This window comes from Crocodylus siamensis, chromosome 4, assembly GCF_052110815.1.
Source record: "Crocodylus siamensis isolate JL-2025a chromosome 4, ASM5211081v1, whole genome shotgun sequence".
Lineage (NCBI taxonomy): Eukaryota > Metazoa > Chordata > Crocodylia > Crocodylidae > Crocodylus > Crocodylus siamensis.
Window position 1 is genome coordinate 79,498,440 of NC_143398.1, and position 15,858 is coordinate 79,514,297.

At 38.9% G+C, this 15,858-nt stretch overlaps 1 protein-coding gene across 1 annotated transcript in view; it reads right to left on the reverse strand.

Moving 5' to 3' along the window:
• Positions 1–15,858, reverse strand: part of TSPAN19 (tetraspanin 19) — a 34,446-nt gene that overhangs the window by 13,532 nt on the left and 5,056 nt on the right. The window contains exons 2-7 of the mRNA XM_090042637.1: positions 13,729–13,822; positions 13,565–13,637; positions 9,470–9,600; positions 6,700–6,774; positions 2,544–2,654; positions 769–912 (exon numbers count right to left, since the gene is read on the reverse strand). Coding sequence (XP_089898763.1) covers positions 769–912; positions 2,544–2,654; positions 6,700–6,774; positions 9,470–9,600; positions 13,565–13,637; positions 13,729–13,794 — 600 coding nt within the window. The 5' untranslated portion in view covers positions 13,795–13,822. The remainder of the gene's footprint in view (positions 1–768; positions 913–2,543; positions 2,655–6,699; positions 6,775–9,469; positions 9,601–13,564; positions 13,638–13,728; positions 13,823–15,858) is intronic.

Sequence of the window (15,858 nt, forward strand, 5' to 3'; positions counted from 1 at the left end):
TGTTACTAGCAGAGGGTGCATGCATGCCTCAGGGAAGGTGGCAGGAAGAGGTCAGGAGTGAACCGCCACAACAAGAATCAGGCCCCTCTTGGCTCCTCTGCCATCTGCCCCCCCCCCCCCCCCCCCCCCCGCTATGCCAACATCTTTTAAGTCAAAGTTGGGGTATTTTTGGCATTCTGCCCAAAAATGTTGTCAAATGTCACTCCTTATACTCCAACTTCCTAATAATTGCAGGTTTAGAAACTAGTTTCCTTAAACAAACTGGTTATTCTCTGAAGTTAGTGAATCCTGAGCTTTGGATGTTCTCAGGCTTATTTTTATGCTTTATTTTTTCATCCTGTAAAGTATACTGACAACTCAAAAAGCAGGTAAAGGCAGTGCTGTCACTATATAAATAATAGGTAATCAAAAAAATTAGTTGCTAATGGATTTTTTTTTTTGCTACATTGCCTCATTTCTATATCATAGCTGTCCACAGCACAGAACTGTGAATACCAAGAGCTTTGCTATTGCACAGGCTACCAGTGAATGTTTTCTCACAGTTATATGATGCTCCTAGGTCCTATTATCCTGAGGCTCTGATCAAGAATTTTCCATGATGGACATTTGAAAAGTGAAATGCAAGCAATTGGCCCACCTATGGATGTCTTTGGTTTACCTAGGTTGCACTTTACTTATGTTTCAGTTTTTAAAAAGACAGATTCAGTAAAACATAAAAGGTATGACAGTTAATTTACTCTTACTTTAAAACAAATATTTAGTCCTTACTTTACTGTACACTGAAGTTTCTGAAGCAACACAAAACCATTTCTTGATATTAGATATTGTACATGAGCACGGGACTTGATTTACATGTTCTTTATGCTCATTCTTTTTCCAGTCTAAGAAGTTGTATCTTCCACAGCACTCCAACTAGAAAAGAAGGCACATACCCAAGATAGCTGTAACAGAGTTAACTTGTAGACCAATAGCAGTATCAATGCAGCAGTGTGGATTGTAGAATGTACAAGCCAATTCAAGACCCTGGTGACAAACATGGGTGGCTAGCCCATACTGAACTCTGCTTTGCTGCACTTATATTGCTAACTGATACTTAAATGAGCAAGATTTAAGCCACCTCAGGTGTATCTACACATGTTGCAATCACACCTCTAAGTGTAGCATAAAAATGCACTTAGGTTAGGATTATGCAATAATACCAACTGTTTCTGCAAACAGGACTGGGCAGCCTAAAGAGAGAAGAACTTGTTCTTAAAGAACATTTGTTTTTAAAATCTCTATTGCAAATGTATTTGTAAGCCGAGACCCATATGCTGCAATTTACTTGGTGTCATAAAGCTATTTTTAATATCATCAAGAACCATGAAGATCACCTTCCCACAGTATATTCCATTGAAAAGTTGGCACTGTTTTTTAAGGACTTCCTTTAACAAGAGAAACTATTCATGTCTCACCATTTGATTTTCCATGCTAATTTGGGGCTGTAAGATACAGCCCACTTAGTAGTTAGCGAAATGAAATACAACACCAGCAGGTGCTCTCACTCGGCCAGGGACAACAATTACACATAAACCAATATAAGTGATTGGAAACAGATTCGAATCTGTAACGCAGTAGAAGTTCCATGCATGTAAATTGCTTTCAAAATGGCTGAAATCAGTTTAAGATAAACCTGGATGGCTGTAGTATCAGACTTAACTGATTTAGGTTAAATAGGTTCTGTGAACTTCTGACCCAAATCCCCTCCAGATCCAAGTTAACTTATAGTCCCCCGGCATCCCAGGGGTGCTTTGCACTTCTCCCACAAGCCCCACCGGACAGGGTGGGTGGGCTAACGTAGGCCCAAGCTGTCTGCTCCAGCCAAGCAGGGAGGCATGCTCTAGCACCCCCCAGCTTCTGCAAGCAGGTGGCTGCATTTCCAGAATCAAAAGTGAATGTTTATTCACTTGCTTGTCAGTTCATTCTATGCAGCTTAGACTAATCTGCCAAGATGGAATCAATTCAGCCTTGGGCTTTTTGACTGTCTGTACTTAGCCATACAGTTGGGAAATATGAGTGTGATATAAATGTGTTGGAGAAATAGAAATTGTCTCTTCTTAAGGCACATGATATTTTAATGTAAATACCATGACAGCATGACCTTGCTATGCCCACAGGTCACAGTATGCAAGCTTCACTTTTTTTACTATTCTGGGGCTTGAGTCCATTTCCAAATACTGTTAATATACCAAGATTTCTAGCACTGGCCAAGGCACTTGAGAACTTTTACTGTTATGCTCAGGTCCCCTATTGTGTTGCAGTGATCAGGGATTATATTTGCCCCATACAAGGCTACAAGGTAAAGTTTGGGAATATTTTTTTCTACATAAACCCAGCCAAGTTCATATAGCCCAAAGGTATTGTTATAACAGCAGGGAAGCTATCTGCATACCATAATAAATAATTCACTAACTAAAAAATAGTGTTTATTTAATGCCTTGAGACATGCCTAGTACTAGGATGATATAACATTTTGGTCTGGTATCTTCTCATCTCCTACTTACACTGTGCTGCACATCATTCAGAATATGCCATGCATGTTCTTCTTGACTTAGATTCTTATTCCCATAGTTTGAAATAACTGCATCAATTCTGTCACTCCACATAGCACGGGCCTGTTAAGAAAAAAAGCTTTTATAATACATTACTAGCTTCATTAATACTGACATACTGACTGATTTAAAATAAACTACTGAAAATGCTTTATTCTTAATATAATAGTGCCCAACAGAGATCAGGATGCCATTGTGCCAGGTGCTATACACATTTGGAATAAAAAATAGGCCTACCCTGAAGAGCCTTCAGTAAGAATAAACAATATAAAGGGTGGAGTAGAAACAGATATATAGAGAGGTAACATGACTACTCTATCCTGAATCATAGAGTAGGCCAGAGGGAGTCAGTATTAGGTCACTGATCTCCTGACCCTTAGAGCAAGATGCTATCTGGAAGATACGATTCCTTTCCTGAGTGTGTTTTGTCACACTTCTGATTAAAGAAAATGTATGCAAATGACATCTGCCCTATCTTATGTTTTTTGTTGAAACCTAGACGTTGCTGTTTCAAAAGCCTTTGTATTCAGCTGCAAATCCAGTGCTCTCTGAGATCCAAATTATTGTCACCCTAACAATCATCATTATCATTTTCCATTTTATTCTATGTAATGCCACTGTTTTCTGTGATTCAGAATTCCTTTGGCCTGGGAGCTGCTGTTACACTGAACTTGCAGTCATCTTCCCATTTTTACTTTCTTCTTTTCTATCACTCTCAGGCCCACTTATACAGCTTGTTTTCCCATATAAGAAAGACAACACAGTGACACAGTCGTTGAGCAGAGCAGAATGCCTAAAAGAAAAATATAGATTAGAGTATTCCCCTCTTCAAACCATGGAAGTATTGGCAGCTAGCAGTGAGCCCCTGGCAGGAGCTTGATGTTAGTTGCCCCACCGGTGGATGGGGCAGAGGGCTGGGACCTGCCCCACCCTTACATCTCTTTCCAAGGCCCATGGCTCAATCACCCAATCAAAGCACTGGGCTGTGACCTGCCTCTGACTGGGACAGTTCCCAGCCCCTGCTCTGCTATTGCTGAAGGAGAAGGATCTCCCAGCCCTGGCCCTATGATCGAAGAGTGGCAACTGGGTGCTTGCTACTTGCATTTGCAGGTAGTAAATTTACTCATGATTCGAGCAATTACTGTACAGTAAGCATCTGCATGTGTAGACATGGATGCTTACTGTGCACTTACTAGCTCTACTGAGCAGTAAAGCATCTTGTGTAGTTGAGCCCACTGAAGTGGAAGCAAACATACCTAGACTGTCTTTGACAAATGTTTATCTAACCTGTAAATTCCTCAACTGAAGAGAATTTGATAGGCACCTAAAATGCTATCTTCCAGTTCTTAGCTACCCTTACAGTTATTAAGGTTTCCTCTCATACATATTTTTACTTTCTTTTTGCTACAAAATAAGCCTGCTTCTTTTTGCCCTAAATCCAATGGACAAAGAGAATAATTGATCAATGCTCTGTCATAAAAACTGTTTACATATTGGATTTTTTTGTCCGCTTACTCTTTTTTTAGAGAGAAAAACATGACCAGCTCCTTCAACCTTTATTCTTTGGTTGTCTAACCTCTCATCATCATTGTTGCTTTCTTCCGGACTCTCTCCAATCTTTCTTTAAATGTGGTACCCAAAAATGGGGTATGGATTGTAACCATGTTGGTCAAAGGACATAGGCAGACAAGGTTCTTTTGGTAAATCTGATATCTTTTATTAGACACACTCAAATAGTTGGAAAAATTCTTCTTTGCAAGCTTTTGGATACCAATACCCTTTGTCAGGCTAAGGAAGCAACTGCAGGTGGTGTGTGCTCTTCCTGGATGGAATGAATAGTAAAAAAGCCAAAGGGAGGTATCATGCAAGAAATCCAGTCAGTGGGGAGTCAGTGGGTGAGATACAGATCAGGTAGGGGCTGTTTCAAAACTGTTATCTATCTTTTTGGAGGAGTGTTCTTGTCAAAAGGCTTTCATTCAACAAGTACACTCCTCCAGAGAGAGAGAACACATTTTTGAAAGAGCCAACCAGATACCAAGTGCTGCATTACAGAAGAACCCCCCCATGAATCGCACACCACTAGTTATGACATCACCCCTCCCTGGAACCTAAACGGTAAGTCCTCAAAAAACTGAGACTCATTTTCTTATATAATAAAGGGCTTAGTCCGTCTGTCTGTCTGTCTGTAATGCTCTTGGAGCACACTGTTTGGTTAGTGAAACACCCAATCGGAGTGTGGAGTGCCACCATGATGGCGGATACGGAGCAGTGCTGCTGGCCTTGCCCCCTGCTCTGCCCCTGCCATCATGGCAGCACTCTGGCACCTCCCAGGACCAGGCTGGGGAGGATTGAGGATAGTGCCGCTGGAGGCAGCGGTGGCATGGGGTGGTGGTGCTCTGTCCCAAACCCTCCAGTCATTCTTGATGGGCAATTTGCTACTATTAGAAGACCCAATTCTTAAAGAAATCTTCCCAGAACCACCCATTCTAATATTCAAACAACCACCAAACCTCACTAACCTCATCACCATAAGCCAACTTCCTACAGCCCAAAACACACCAAATGATCCAGACCATGCCATGACAAGAAATGTAAAACCTGCCAACGTATCTCCACCACCCCCACAATTACTACACCCAACAGAACCATCAGCATTCCTAGATCTTACAGCTGCACACCCAGGAATGTAAAATATCTCATCCAATACAGCAAATGTCCTGATGTAGGGCATGTAGGAGAGATCAATACAAGAGAAAATATGTAGGAGAGACCAAACAACAACTGCATACCAGAATGAACACACACCGGAAATCTATCAAAGACAAGAATACCCAGTTAACTGTGGGGGCACATTTCTCACAAGAAAACCACTCTCTTCAATCTCTCAGTTCTAATACTCAAAGGAAATGTACAAAACAACTCACATAGACAAGCCTACAAATTTCACTTCATCAACCTACTGGATACAAAAAAACATGGACTAACTATAGACATTGGATTTATGACACAACCTGCCTAACATCAGACTCCCCAGGTACCTCTCCACTATTTACCAGCTACATTCAACCCCCTTCCACCCACCCCCAACTTGTCTCTCACCCACTGACTCCTCAATTTACATCTTCACTGACTGGCTTTCTTGCATGCATACTAGCCTCTGGCTGCTTCACTCCATCAAGAAAAGCACAGACCAACTGCAGACGCTTTCTCAGGCTGACAAAGGGTATTTGTACCTGAAAGCTTGCAAAAGGAGAATGTTTCCAACTATTTGACTTGGTCTGATAAAAGTTACCAGATTTACTAAAATAACGGTGTGTACCCAAAACTGGACACAATAATCCACCTGAGGACTCAAGAACACTGATTACAGAGGTATAGTTACTTCCCATGTCTTATATATGATGATCCTATTAATACTTGTCAGAATGAGATTTGCCCTTTTTTGCATTACATTGTTGACTTATATTCCAGTCCACTATATATGTTCCATATACTCTTCTATCCTTCAGTACTGCTGCCCAGAGTGGTGTTCCCTATTTTCTATTAATTTATTTTGTTTTTCCTTTTGAAGAGTGGCAAATTGTATTTGTCTTTATTACATTTCATCTTGCTGATTTTTTTAAATCATTATTTAGATTATATTGAACTCTTATTCTGATCTTCAATACCTGAAACTCTCCTGGGCCATTCTACCCTATTAAATGAAGGAATTGACTTCCATCCAATCCCTTTTTACATGCAGCTGTTAATAAACATTGCAGTACCTGTATCCATGTCTATGTCTTGCCCCCAAGCCAGTGTGCGAGTCTTACTAATGAATGCAGACTAATTTACACAACTCTTTAACAGGAGGTATAGGTTCTATGGAGATCGTGGAAGAAAAGATAGGACTTTAATTGGCATTAACTTCTCTCTATAACTTGTAAATTTCTCTTAGTTCCACTTGCCAAATGGTTCCATGTGCCAGTATGAGCATATTCAAGATCTGGACAAGGTCATTGCAGAGCTCCCATCTATTGGTAGGGAGCACCCCATAGGGATTGATTCTAAACACTTAAAATATTATTATAAAATTAATAATGGTCCAATATATAGAAAATGTACATACCTCTTTTCTGAATTTGTATATTAGCACTGGTATTGCAACTTGGACACTGAAGACCATAACTGTGAGACCCATATACTAAAAAGTCAAATGAAAATTATATACTGTATCAGTAAAATTTATTACACATGCAATGATGCAATACACAGTTCTATCCATAAACTGAACTCTGTTCATGCATGATTATTATTCAGGGACATTCCAATAATAGCAAGAAATCCACATACATAAAAGCAATCGGAAAACTCAGTCCATCACTATTACTGCTGCTATCAGTTAGGATTAGGCATCAAGTGGGACACAAGTCATGGATGCTTGATTTAAAGAAGAAGCCACAACGTAATTGAAATAATGAATGGGTGCTAATGGTAGGTACTAATTATGTAGCATTAAGGTATTATTATGCTACTCATCTGCAAAGAATTGTAAAACACTTACTGTGAAATTTGGGGTACATAGAAGTCAGTTAGTATTAGTATAATAATACTTGATTGCATAACTGTAGGTGTAGACCTGGAAAGTGCCTAAACATGACATAGGTACAATTTAGTTACCTAAACTCCAAAGAGAGATCTAGATTGGCCTTACTCCATGAGCCTTAAAATACACTGGGCATCAGAGTTTATACAGTGCCTCCATTTTGACTGTAAATTCCCATATGATCCTAGACTTGCCCTTCTGGCCACACTCATAAGTGATCCACTTTAAGCAGCTAAACGCCTAACTGCCACCTAAGCTCTGCTGCAATACAGACTCATGCTGGGGAGGTACCAAATCCAACAGCAGAGAGCTAAAAAGAGAGAGTCACTTTTTCTCAAAATGCACAGTTGGTGGCAGTTGGTGGCCAGCATATTATGTGATAGATAGTGGTTAGAGCACTAACTTAGGAAATGGGATACCTGGAGTACAGAAGCCCTTCAGCCTCCAAGGATTCAAATGCCATATTTCCTAGTCCTAGAAGAGGGTCCTAAACACTAGGCTATAAAATAAGTTGTATTGTGGGCACCTTCCATCCTTCCTGGTGAAACTTGGTCACTACGGAAAAAGGAATGCAAGTATAATACGGACAAAAGGAAAGTAAGCCAATGGGACCACAACTTCCTATCTCAGTGATGCGAGCACTTAGGTGGGGAGGTGGGGGACACCTAGGTTCTGGTTCTAATTTCCTAGACCACTTATGCATTTTGCATTAAATAGTCATGGTCAATAAGCAGAAATAATCCTGGGTTATTTCTTCCACAGTTTTTCTTTAAGTGAGGCGAGCAGATTAATAAACTAGATTTGTGTTAGAGGGAAATCATAGAAAAACAGAACTAGAAGGGGCCTCAGAGATCATTTAGTCCAAGCCCCTCCTCATAGCAGGATCCTCCTTGTTTAAATCTCCCCAGACAAACAGTTGTCTGATCTGAACTTGAAAACTTCCAGTGAGGATGAATCCACAAAATCTCTAACTCAGCAGCCAGCAACCTTTTTGGGTTGTGGGCTAGAGTGACCCAGTTCAGATCAAAGGTGCGTGGGTATGGAGGTAAAGCTATCAAAGTATTAAAAACTGCTGAGGAATGCAAAAAGAATTCTACCTGTATCTATCTTGAGTCAAGTACAGGGCAAAGGATCTTCCCTGAACCTTGCATCATTGTGTTGAGATCTTTTCAGTCTGATTTCTCATTTCATATCAGTAATATCAATGTGCACTTTCTTTGCTTAAGGTCAAAGCTTTAGAGAAAGAGGCCCCAATTAATTCCAGCAGCAATAAGAACTGTCCCTCTACTCAGCCACGGACACATGTAGTTTGGGTTAGTGACAATTTCAATTACCCTTTCTCTTCCTACACTTCAAGGAGAACAATAAGATAAGCATTAATCACACTGCTCAGCCTATTCCTGCAAACAGAAGTCAAATTTTCTGCTTGTGATGCTGAAGTTATACACCATTGAGTTCTTCATCCACATTTGCTAGGAAGCACTGCCTAAGGGAGTACAGAACCCTTTTAGCAACATAGCTTGCCCAACAGGCAAACTACTGCCCAAAGTAATGGCTTAACATGAAATCTCTGTGCATCCTATTGAGATCCTGTGTGAGGGAGATTAGTCATTTTTTCAAGAATAGTTCCAGAAAAGCAAAGATGACAACATTCAGTAGAATTGACTATTTAGAACTGAATTCAGGTTTAAACTAAAAAGGCCTACTAAACCATTAACAAAATTATCCTGGTGGCAAAACTTACAAGCAAACTGCTTCTGTCTGGTTTTGTCATTGCTGGACATTGATTACTTCCAATAAATAATTAATCTGTCGACATTAAAAAAATGCGAAGACTTATAGCATACTGCAGTTTCACAAGTTATTATAAATGGTTCTGTGCAAGAATCAACTTTCAGATCATGAAACACTACAGGATTTGTATAAAATTGTGTCAAGGTTTAGAAGCACTTTTTTTGGAAACTGCAAATGTTAACAGATAACATTTCTAAAGTTCCACTATTTTCATATCTATATGCCTAATGCCCGCTAGTATTGTGACTAGCTAAAGGCATTTTGTTACAGCTCATTATCATCTTATAATATCTTTTCTTATGCAACACACAGTTTCTCATATCATGGACAGTCATCTTACATTCAGTTTCCTTATCTGTTTCTGCAGACCTTTACACATGACCCAGATAATAGTTAGAGTAAAGCATAATATTAGGATGATCTTTTTTAGTACATTCATTGACTCTGCTTTGCGACCTAAATTGTCAAAGCCAGAGGCATTTCACTAATCTCTACTCACCAGAACTAGTAAACATCTAATTTCTTTGAAACTTCCAATGCATCCCAAGAATGAAATAAAAATAATGATGGATCCAGTGCCAAGCAACATGTAACAAAGATAAGATATCAAGTGGTTCTCACCTGTGAAAGCTGAAACAAAATGCATTCATAAAATAGCATTCCTTGTTCTTGGTATCTTCTACTTAAGAAAGGTTTTGCCCTAAGAATATATTTTTAAAAATTCAGTAAACTAATTTCTAGAAAAGCTTTGTTGAATGATATAAACAGTAGGCATGACTACATGAGAAATATTAATGTGCGTTAGCCTAATTTGATATGCATTATGGGCTCATGTCTACACACGTGTACTCTTAATGCACATGGAAGATGGCGAAATTAGGCTAATCACTCTAAAATTTGATACCTTAAGTGATATTGTACTTAATTTGATACCTTTAGTGCTAAGTCCCTGCACATGTAGACACCTGCCAAAAATCCCTTAATGTACATTAGCTTAATGAGCACTAAATTTAGTCATGCTTAAATGCATGTGTAGATGTGCCCAGTAAAGTGACAAAATGAACTTATTACCACCAGTTTCTATGGCTTAAGAGACACAGATACACTTGTTCTTCTATATTACACTAACTACCATTACATTAGCAACCATAAGACTCCTGTACTAAATTAGATGTAAACAAGAACATGTCTAAGGGTACAGATAGATAACACATTTACACTAATGTCAAAAAATTAGTGAAGAGACTTGATATATGTATATTAAGTTATAGATATATAGATATAAAGATTCCATTCCTAAAAAATGGCAAAATGTATAGGAGGAACTTGATACCTATTACTGAGGTATGGTCAAAAGGGAATAGGAGATGATCTTGCCTTATAACTCCAGATAGACACCATGCAAAGTTCAGCACTATTCATTGATTTCTGGTTTTAGATCCATAATTATATAGAAATTTCACCTTGAATTAAATATTACCAACCCCCTGGTGAATTAAAAACATGAAGTTTTAAACAGCAATCTATGCTTTTTTCCAGGAAGGCCTACAGTTACAGAGTTGATTAAAACCTAACAGTAGATATATTTTTAAATGATCACAAATATTATTGATACAGTAACAGAACCTAAGTAATAGGCTAGGGACAGACATTCAAAAAGCCTGCGCCTGACTTGATTCAATCTTTGCAGGTTAGTCTAACCTGGCAAGGCTAAATCACTTTATAACTGAACAGACATCCTGGACATGCAGGCACAGGTCTGTAGTGGCTCAGTCTAGAAGCTGGGGGGCACTAAAGTAGCCCTTCCTTCCCTTCCATAGCACTGAGCTGAGGGTAGGCATGGCCAGGCCCCCACAGGATGCTCTGATTAGCCCAGCAGGGAATTGATAACAGTATTTATCACCTCTAACACAGTGGTTGTCACCCGATTAGGAAAACAACACAGGGACATTAACAGCTACCTGTTGATTCTGCCTGTTGATTCTACTTGTTGACTCACCAGGACTGTAGCCAGCATGTGGTCTGCTAGCTAATACACAGACATCGCTCTGCAAAGCAGAGGGGAGGAGGGAATTCCTGCTTAGCGGGGAGGGGAGAAGCAGACCATAGTCTCTGCCGGAGCTCCAGTGAGGGAGCAGAGGGAAGGGACCAGCCCTGCTGTGGAAGAGAGCCCCACCCAGCCAAGAGAGCATGCCAGGGTGCTGGGGGAGTCTGGTTTATCTTAAACCAGGAAGGGGTCTGGGACAGACATTGCATAAGCTGGTTTGACCCAAATCAGTTAAATCTGGCACTACATTCAACCAGGTTTATCTCAAACTGGTTTCTGCCATTTTCAAATGGTTTATGTGCACTGAACATCTGTTCTGTTACAGGTTTAAATCAGTTTTTGATCACTTAATGGTTTATGTGTAATGTCTGTCCCTAGCTGTAGAGGCAAGGATTGTTTGGTAGCTAAGCAGTAAACTGAACCTCCAAATTCCACCAGAGTGGAGGTGCTGTGTGATCTTAATCAAGTCACTTATAACTAGGACCTCAAAGGAATTAGTTGACTAACTTATACTTCAACAGGACCTGGACACCTAACTCCCTTTGTGGATCTGGGCCTTAATCTCAAGATGGCACCCCACCCTTTCTTCTTCCTGACTTCAGACTAGTGCACATAACTACTCCTCCCTAGAACATTCCTTGAAGTTTTGGAATTGATCAGATGTGGCCTTCAAAAGTTGTCCTGTTACAGAAAAGGTGCATGCCATCAAGCTGGCAAGAAGGGCTCACTCTAGGCAGCTAACAAAGGTTTTCAGTAGACAAAAAGGAAAGCACACACACGTCTTGTTAGCAAAAAACACTTATTTGAGAAAACAGAAGCAGAGCATTAGGTTAATACAAAATATTTTTGGACATTACATTAATGGTCCTTTACACTGAGAGATAAACAATATTATTTATTATATAACATGAGCTAAATGGATCTACAGTTCAAACAAAGTGGAATATTCAAAAATGAGATTCACCAAGGCAACTAAATGTACAACTTACAATTATGATCACTTTAAAATTCCAAATAAAAACTTATTAGAAACAAAAATAATATCCTCAAGATCAACAAGAGAAAATGTTCCTAAGAGACAGCAAAGAAAAAAGAATAATTCAGAAATTTCTAAAGGTACAGGGGATAAGACAGTTCTGAAGATGATAATTCTACAGCATGTCATAGGGCAGTGTGAACATATACATAAACACATTCATAGGATCATAGGAAAGTAGGGTTGGAAGGCATTTCACAAGGTCATTTAGTCCAGCCTCTATACAAACACTGCAGTTTATGAGGCAGATGCTAGGGTGATGGTATATTACATACCTTACATCAGGGGTCAGCAACCTATGGTCCATGGGCCAGATCTAGCTCGAGAAGCAATTGTACTAGCCCACAAAGGTCTGATCCAGTCTGTGTTTTAAGAACAGTTGGCTGATCCTCTGCTTCTGTCTAATTCAATTTGCATTTTAGTAACTGCTGGCTGATCCCAGCTCTGGCTCCATTTCCAATGACAGTGCTGTCCTGTGGGGATGGCTGCTCTCCTTTCCCTCCATTATCCCTGTCAAATTAGCCACTCCAAATCCTTGCTTGCCATAACTGATGGTGATGATGAGGCAGAGAGGCTGCACAGAGTGGGGGAGAGCAGCCCACCCAACACAGCACAGTCAGCTGGATTGGGAGATTGTCTGCCCATGGTGACTGCCAAGTCAAAAGGGGTAGCCTGCCCATAGTAAAAGGCTGCTGACCTTAAATAATTAGACTTCCACTGCTTTAGGCCAGAAACAGTTGAATAGCCACAACTTGCACTAGATTTCTTTGCCATGTGACATGTCATATGTCACGTACGTTGAGGCAAAGGGTATATCTCCATTGATCAAAGGCATAACAGTTTTGGCATCCTGGGCAGAGCAGAAGGGGGAGGTGGAGGTTGTGCGGAACAGGATCGGGGTATTTGCCGAGGGGGTTCCAAGCAAGTCTTACCTCACCTGTAGACTACCTGGTTGCTGCTGCTGCAATGGAGTTACTGCACTCCAGCTGCAGGAGCTGACATGACAGGGGCTCAGGGCAGCCCCTGTAGTGCAGGTTCCCTGGGGGCCACCACTCTGGCATCCCCTCTAAATCTGCTTTGGGGGTGGGCATCTCTTTACTGACTTCTAGTTATACTACTGATACTGACTGCCAACCAAAGCTGTATTCATGTTCATGTCATCTGATCATCTACACTAATAATTACTACACATATAAAATAGGGTAAGTGTATTCTGAGGAACTGTCAGGGAAAAAAGAAACATAATTTGTATTGACATGAATATACTTATTTCTGTGACCACATTAAAAAGTAAACTGCCTATAGTAATCGGGGAGACGTGTTTATATATAGTAACCCCATTTCAATAATTGTATTTGTGTAAAGAGGGAAAACATAATTAACGGCAAAGTTAATAATGGCATTTTAATCTAACACTGCCACCTTGTGATAAAGCCCTGTAATTATATTTCTGTAGTTAGCTGGTATATCTTTTGGAAACCATGAAAACCAGAAAAAGTACCCATACTCACATAAAGCAGTGAATAAGTTGTTTCTGTCGAATAAAAGCCACAGAGCGAATGTGAAAACCATGAGACCAAAAATCTGAAAATAATAACAACTATTGCTTTAAATTAAACACTTGCTAAATAACACATTCCAAGCAGTTTAATTTAAAATTAATCAAGACTCTTACCAAGGAAATTCCATTAAATATGGTTAAAAAGTATTTCACAACTATTATTTTATCTCTTGTTTTCATTCTTCCTTTTGATGAATTTTAATGGCTTCTGAAAATATAATTAAGATAAGTATTAATTCAATCAATATAAAGTTGTTCATCATTTCAGTGAAACCAACTGCTGCTCAGATGATATTTTCCCTGACAACTGCCTGAAACACAAGTTTAAATATTTATCTGCTGCTTTAAACTACAAAGTACAAGGATCAGAAAAGATGTTCAGGGAGCTGTCAAGTCTTGTCTGTCTCACAGGTATGATCCATCATATCACGTCTTTTTCACCTTCTTCTATCACAAAGACCCATGGGAAAAGAGGTAGGACAATGTGTACACAAAAGGCATTAGAGATCTGCCTTTTGTATGCTTACATCCAGTTTCTTAGTTATTTTTGTGTCTAATTTCTGTCAAGTTAATTTGAAATCTGTAGGAGTTAGGTACCTACCTGTTGCAAGAGTCATAAATCTGAATCACAGAGACTGATTCGACTTTTATTGATGTTAGCCAAAACACACTCATAATCTCAGTGAGATCTGGATTACAACTGCAGACAAACCAAAACAATGGACCAAATCAATGGGACTAAACATACATTTAAAGTTAAATGTGTGTGATTGTTATGTAGGTACAGAGTAACATTTCTGTTACAGGACTGCAGGATTTCTTAGAGGTAGTCCACTAATTTCTCTGTTACGTGAGAACATTCCAGTTAATGGAAGAATGAAAAGATCGAAGCTTGACAATCATTGCTATTTTGTTATTGTTTCCTAATGCATTTTTCAGAAGATGTGATTTAAAAAAGGAAGGGATAAGTGCATAAGGATTTATCTTTTTTTCATAACTGCTCTCTATACATGGGCTTTAGTGAGACTGCCATAATTAGACATATAATAAAGGAAAAGAAAAAGCAGCAGGATGATTCAGCTTCTACATTTTCAAGGAACTGTTCCTGCACATAAATCTAGAATTATCAAATCTCCCTTGCATAAAGACAGTCAAAGTAACTGATTAATATGAGTGTCAGTGAACAACTGTTAGTTGGGTTGTCTTATTTCTCTAAATTCTTATTCTTTTCATTATGAACCTTTGCTTGCTTAATGCCAGATGCTCTCTCTTGATTTTTTCAATTTTATATTATAGCATCACATACAGTTTATAAACTGTATTGGATAACTTTTTTACACTTTTCTTGGAGAAGATTCTGTAACTCAAAGTGGTGTATTGGATATTCACAGTACATTGCATCTCATCAGAATGTTGTACATCTAAAATGTTTTGAAACATTGCATCTGCAGCATTATCTTGGTACAGTAAAGCAATCCTTATGGATACATAGTACCTAAACAATTTGTACATTAAATGTTTCATCACTAATACAACTTATAAACAGAATATATTCTTTATAAAATTACTTGTCAAAAAGGTAAAAGTAGTATTATCTTTATCCCCTTAAAAGCATGCGCTTTAGTTGTCTCAAAAACATACAAAAATCCTTACCAGTTATGAATATTTTACTTCAAACTTTTCAGCACTTTCCTACAATGACAAATCTATGTCTTCACTACATCTGAAATACGTATTTACTAATTCTTGTGTTGTCCCTATATTATTTCCTGGTTACAGGAGAGATCTATGTACAAAAGTTTCTTCAAGTGATACGTTTTGTTTACTAAATGTATTATGTAGGCTTTGTGGTCTTCAATCACCACGAACACAATTAACACATTTTCAAAAACAAACATCATTTGAGCCCATTTGGCACCAAAAGAAATGTAAACTGATTTAATTTGTGCCTGAAAAGGGCACTTCTAAAATTGCTGTGAATAGAATTATTGCGTATTATCACAGACTTGTAGCCCTGGTAGAACAGAAGGATAAACTTACATTAATATATATTTAGGTCAGAAAGAATCATCTTGTCAAGTCTGACTCTGTCAGAAATTTTCACCCATTTATAACTGTATTGAGCTCACTAATTTGTGCTCAGTTGAAGCGTGTTTTCCAGAGAAGCATGCAATCTCAATGAAGAAGTGAAGAAAAAAAATAAAAACCAGAATTTTCCTGGACAGTTTATTCCAATGCTTAAAT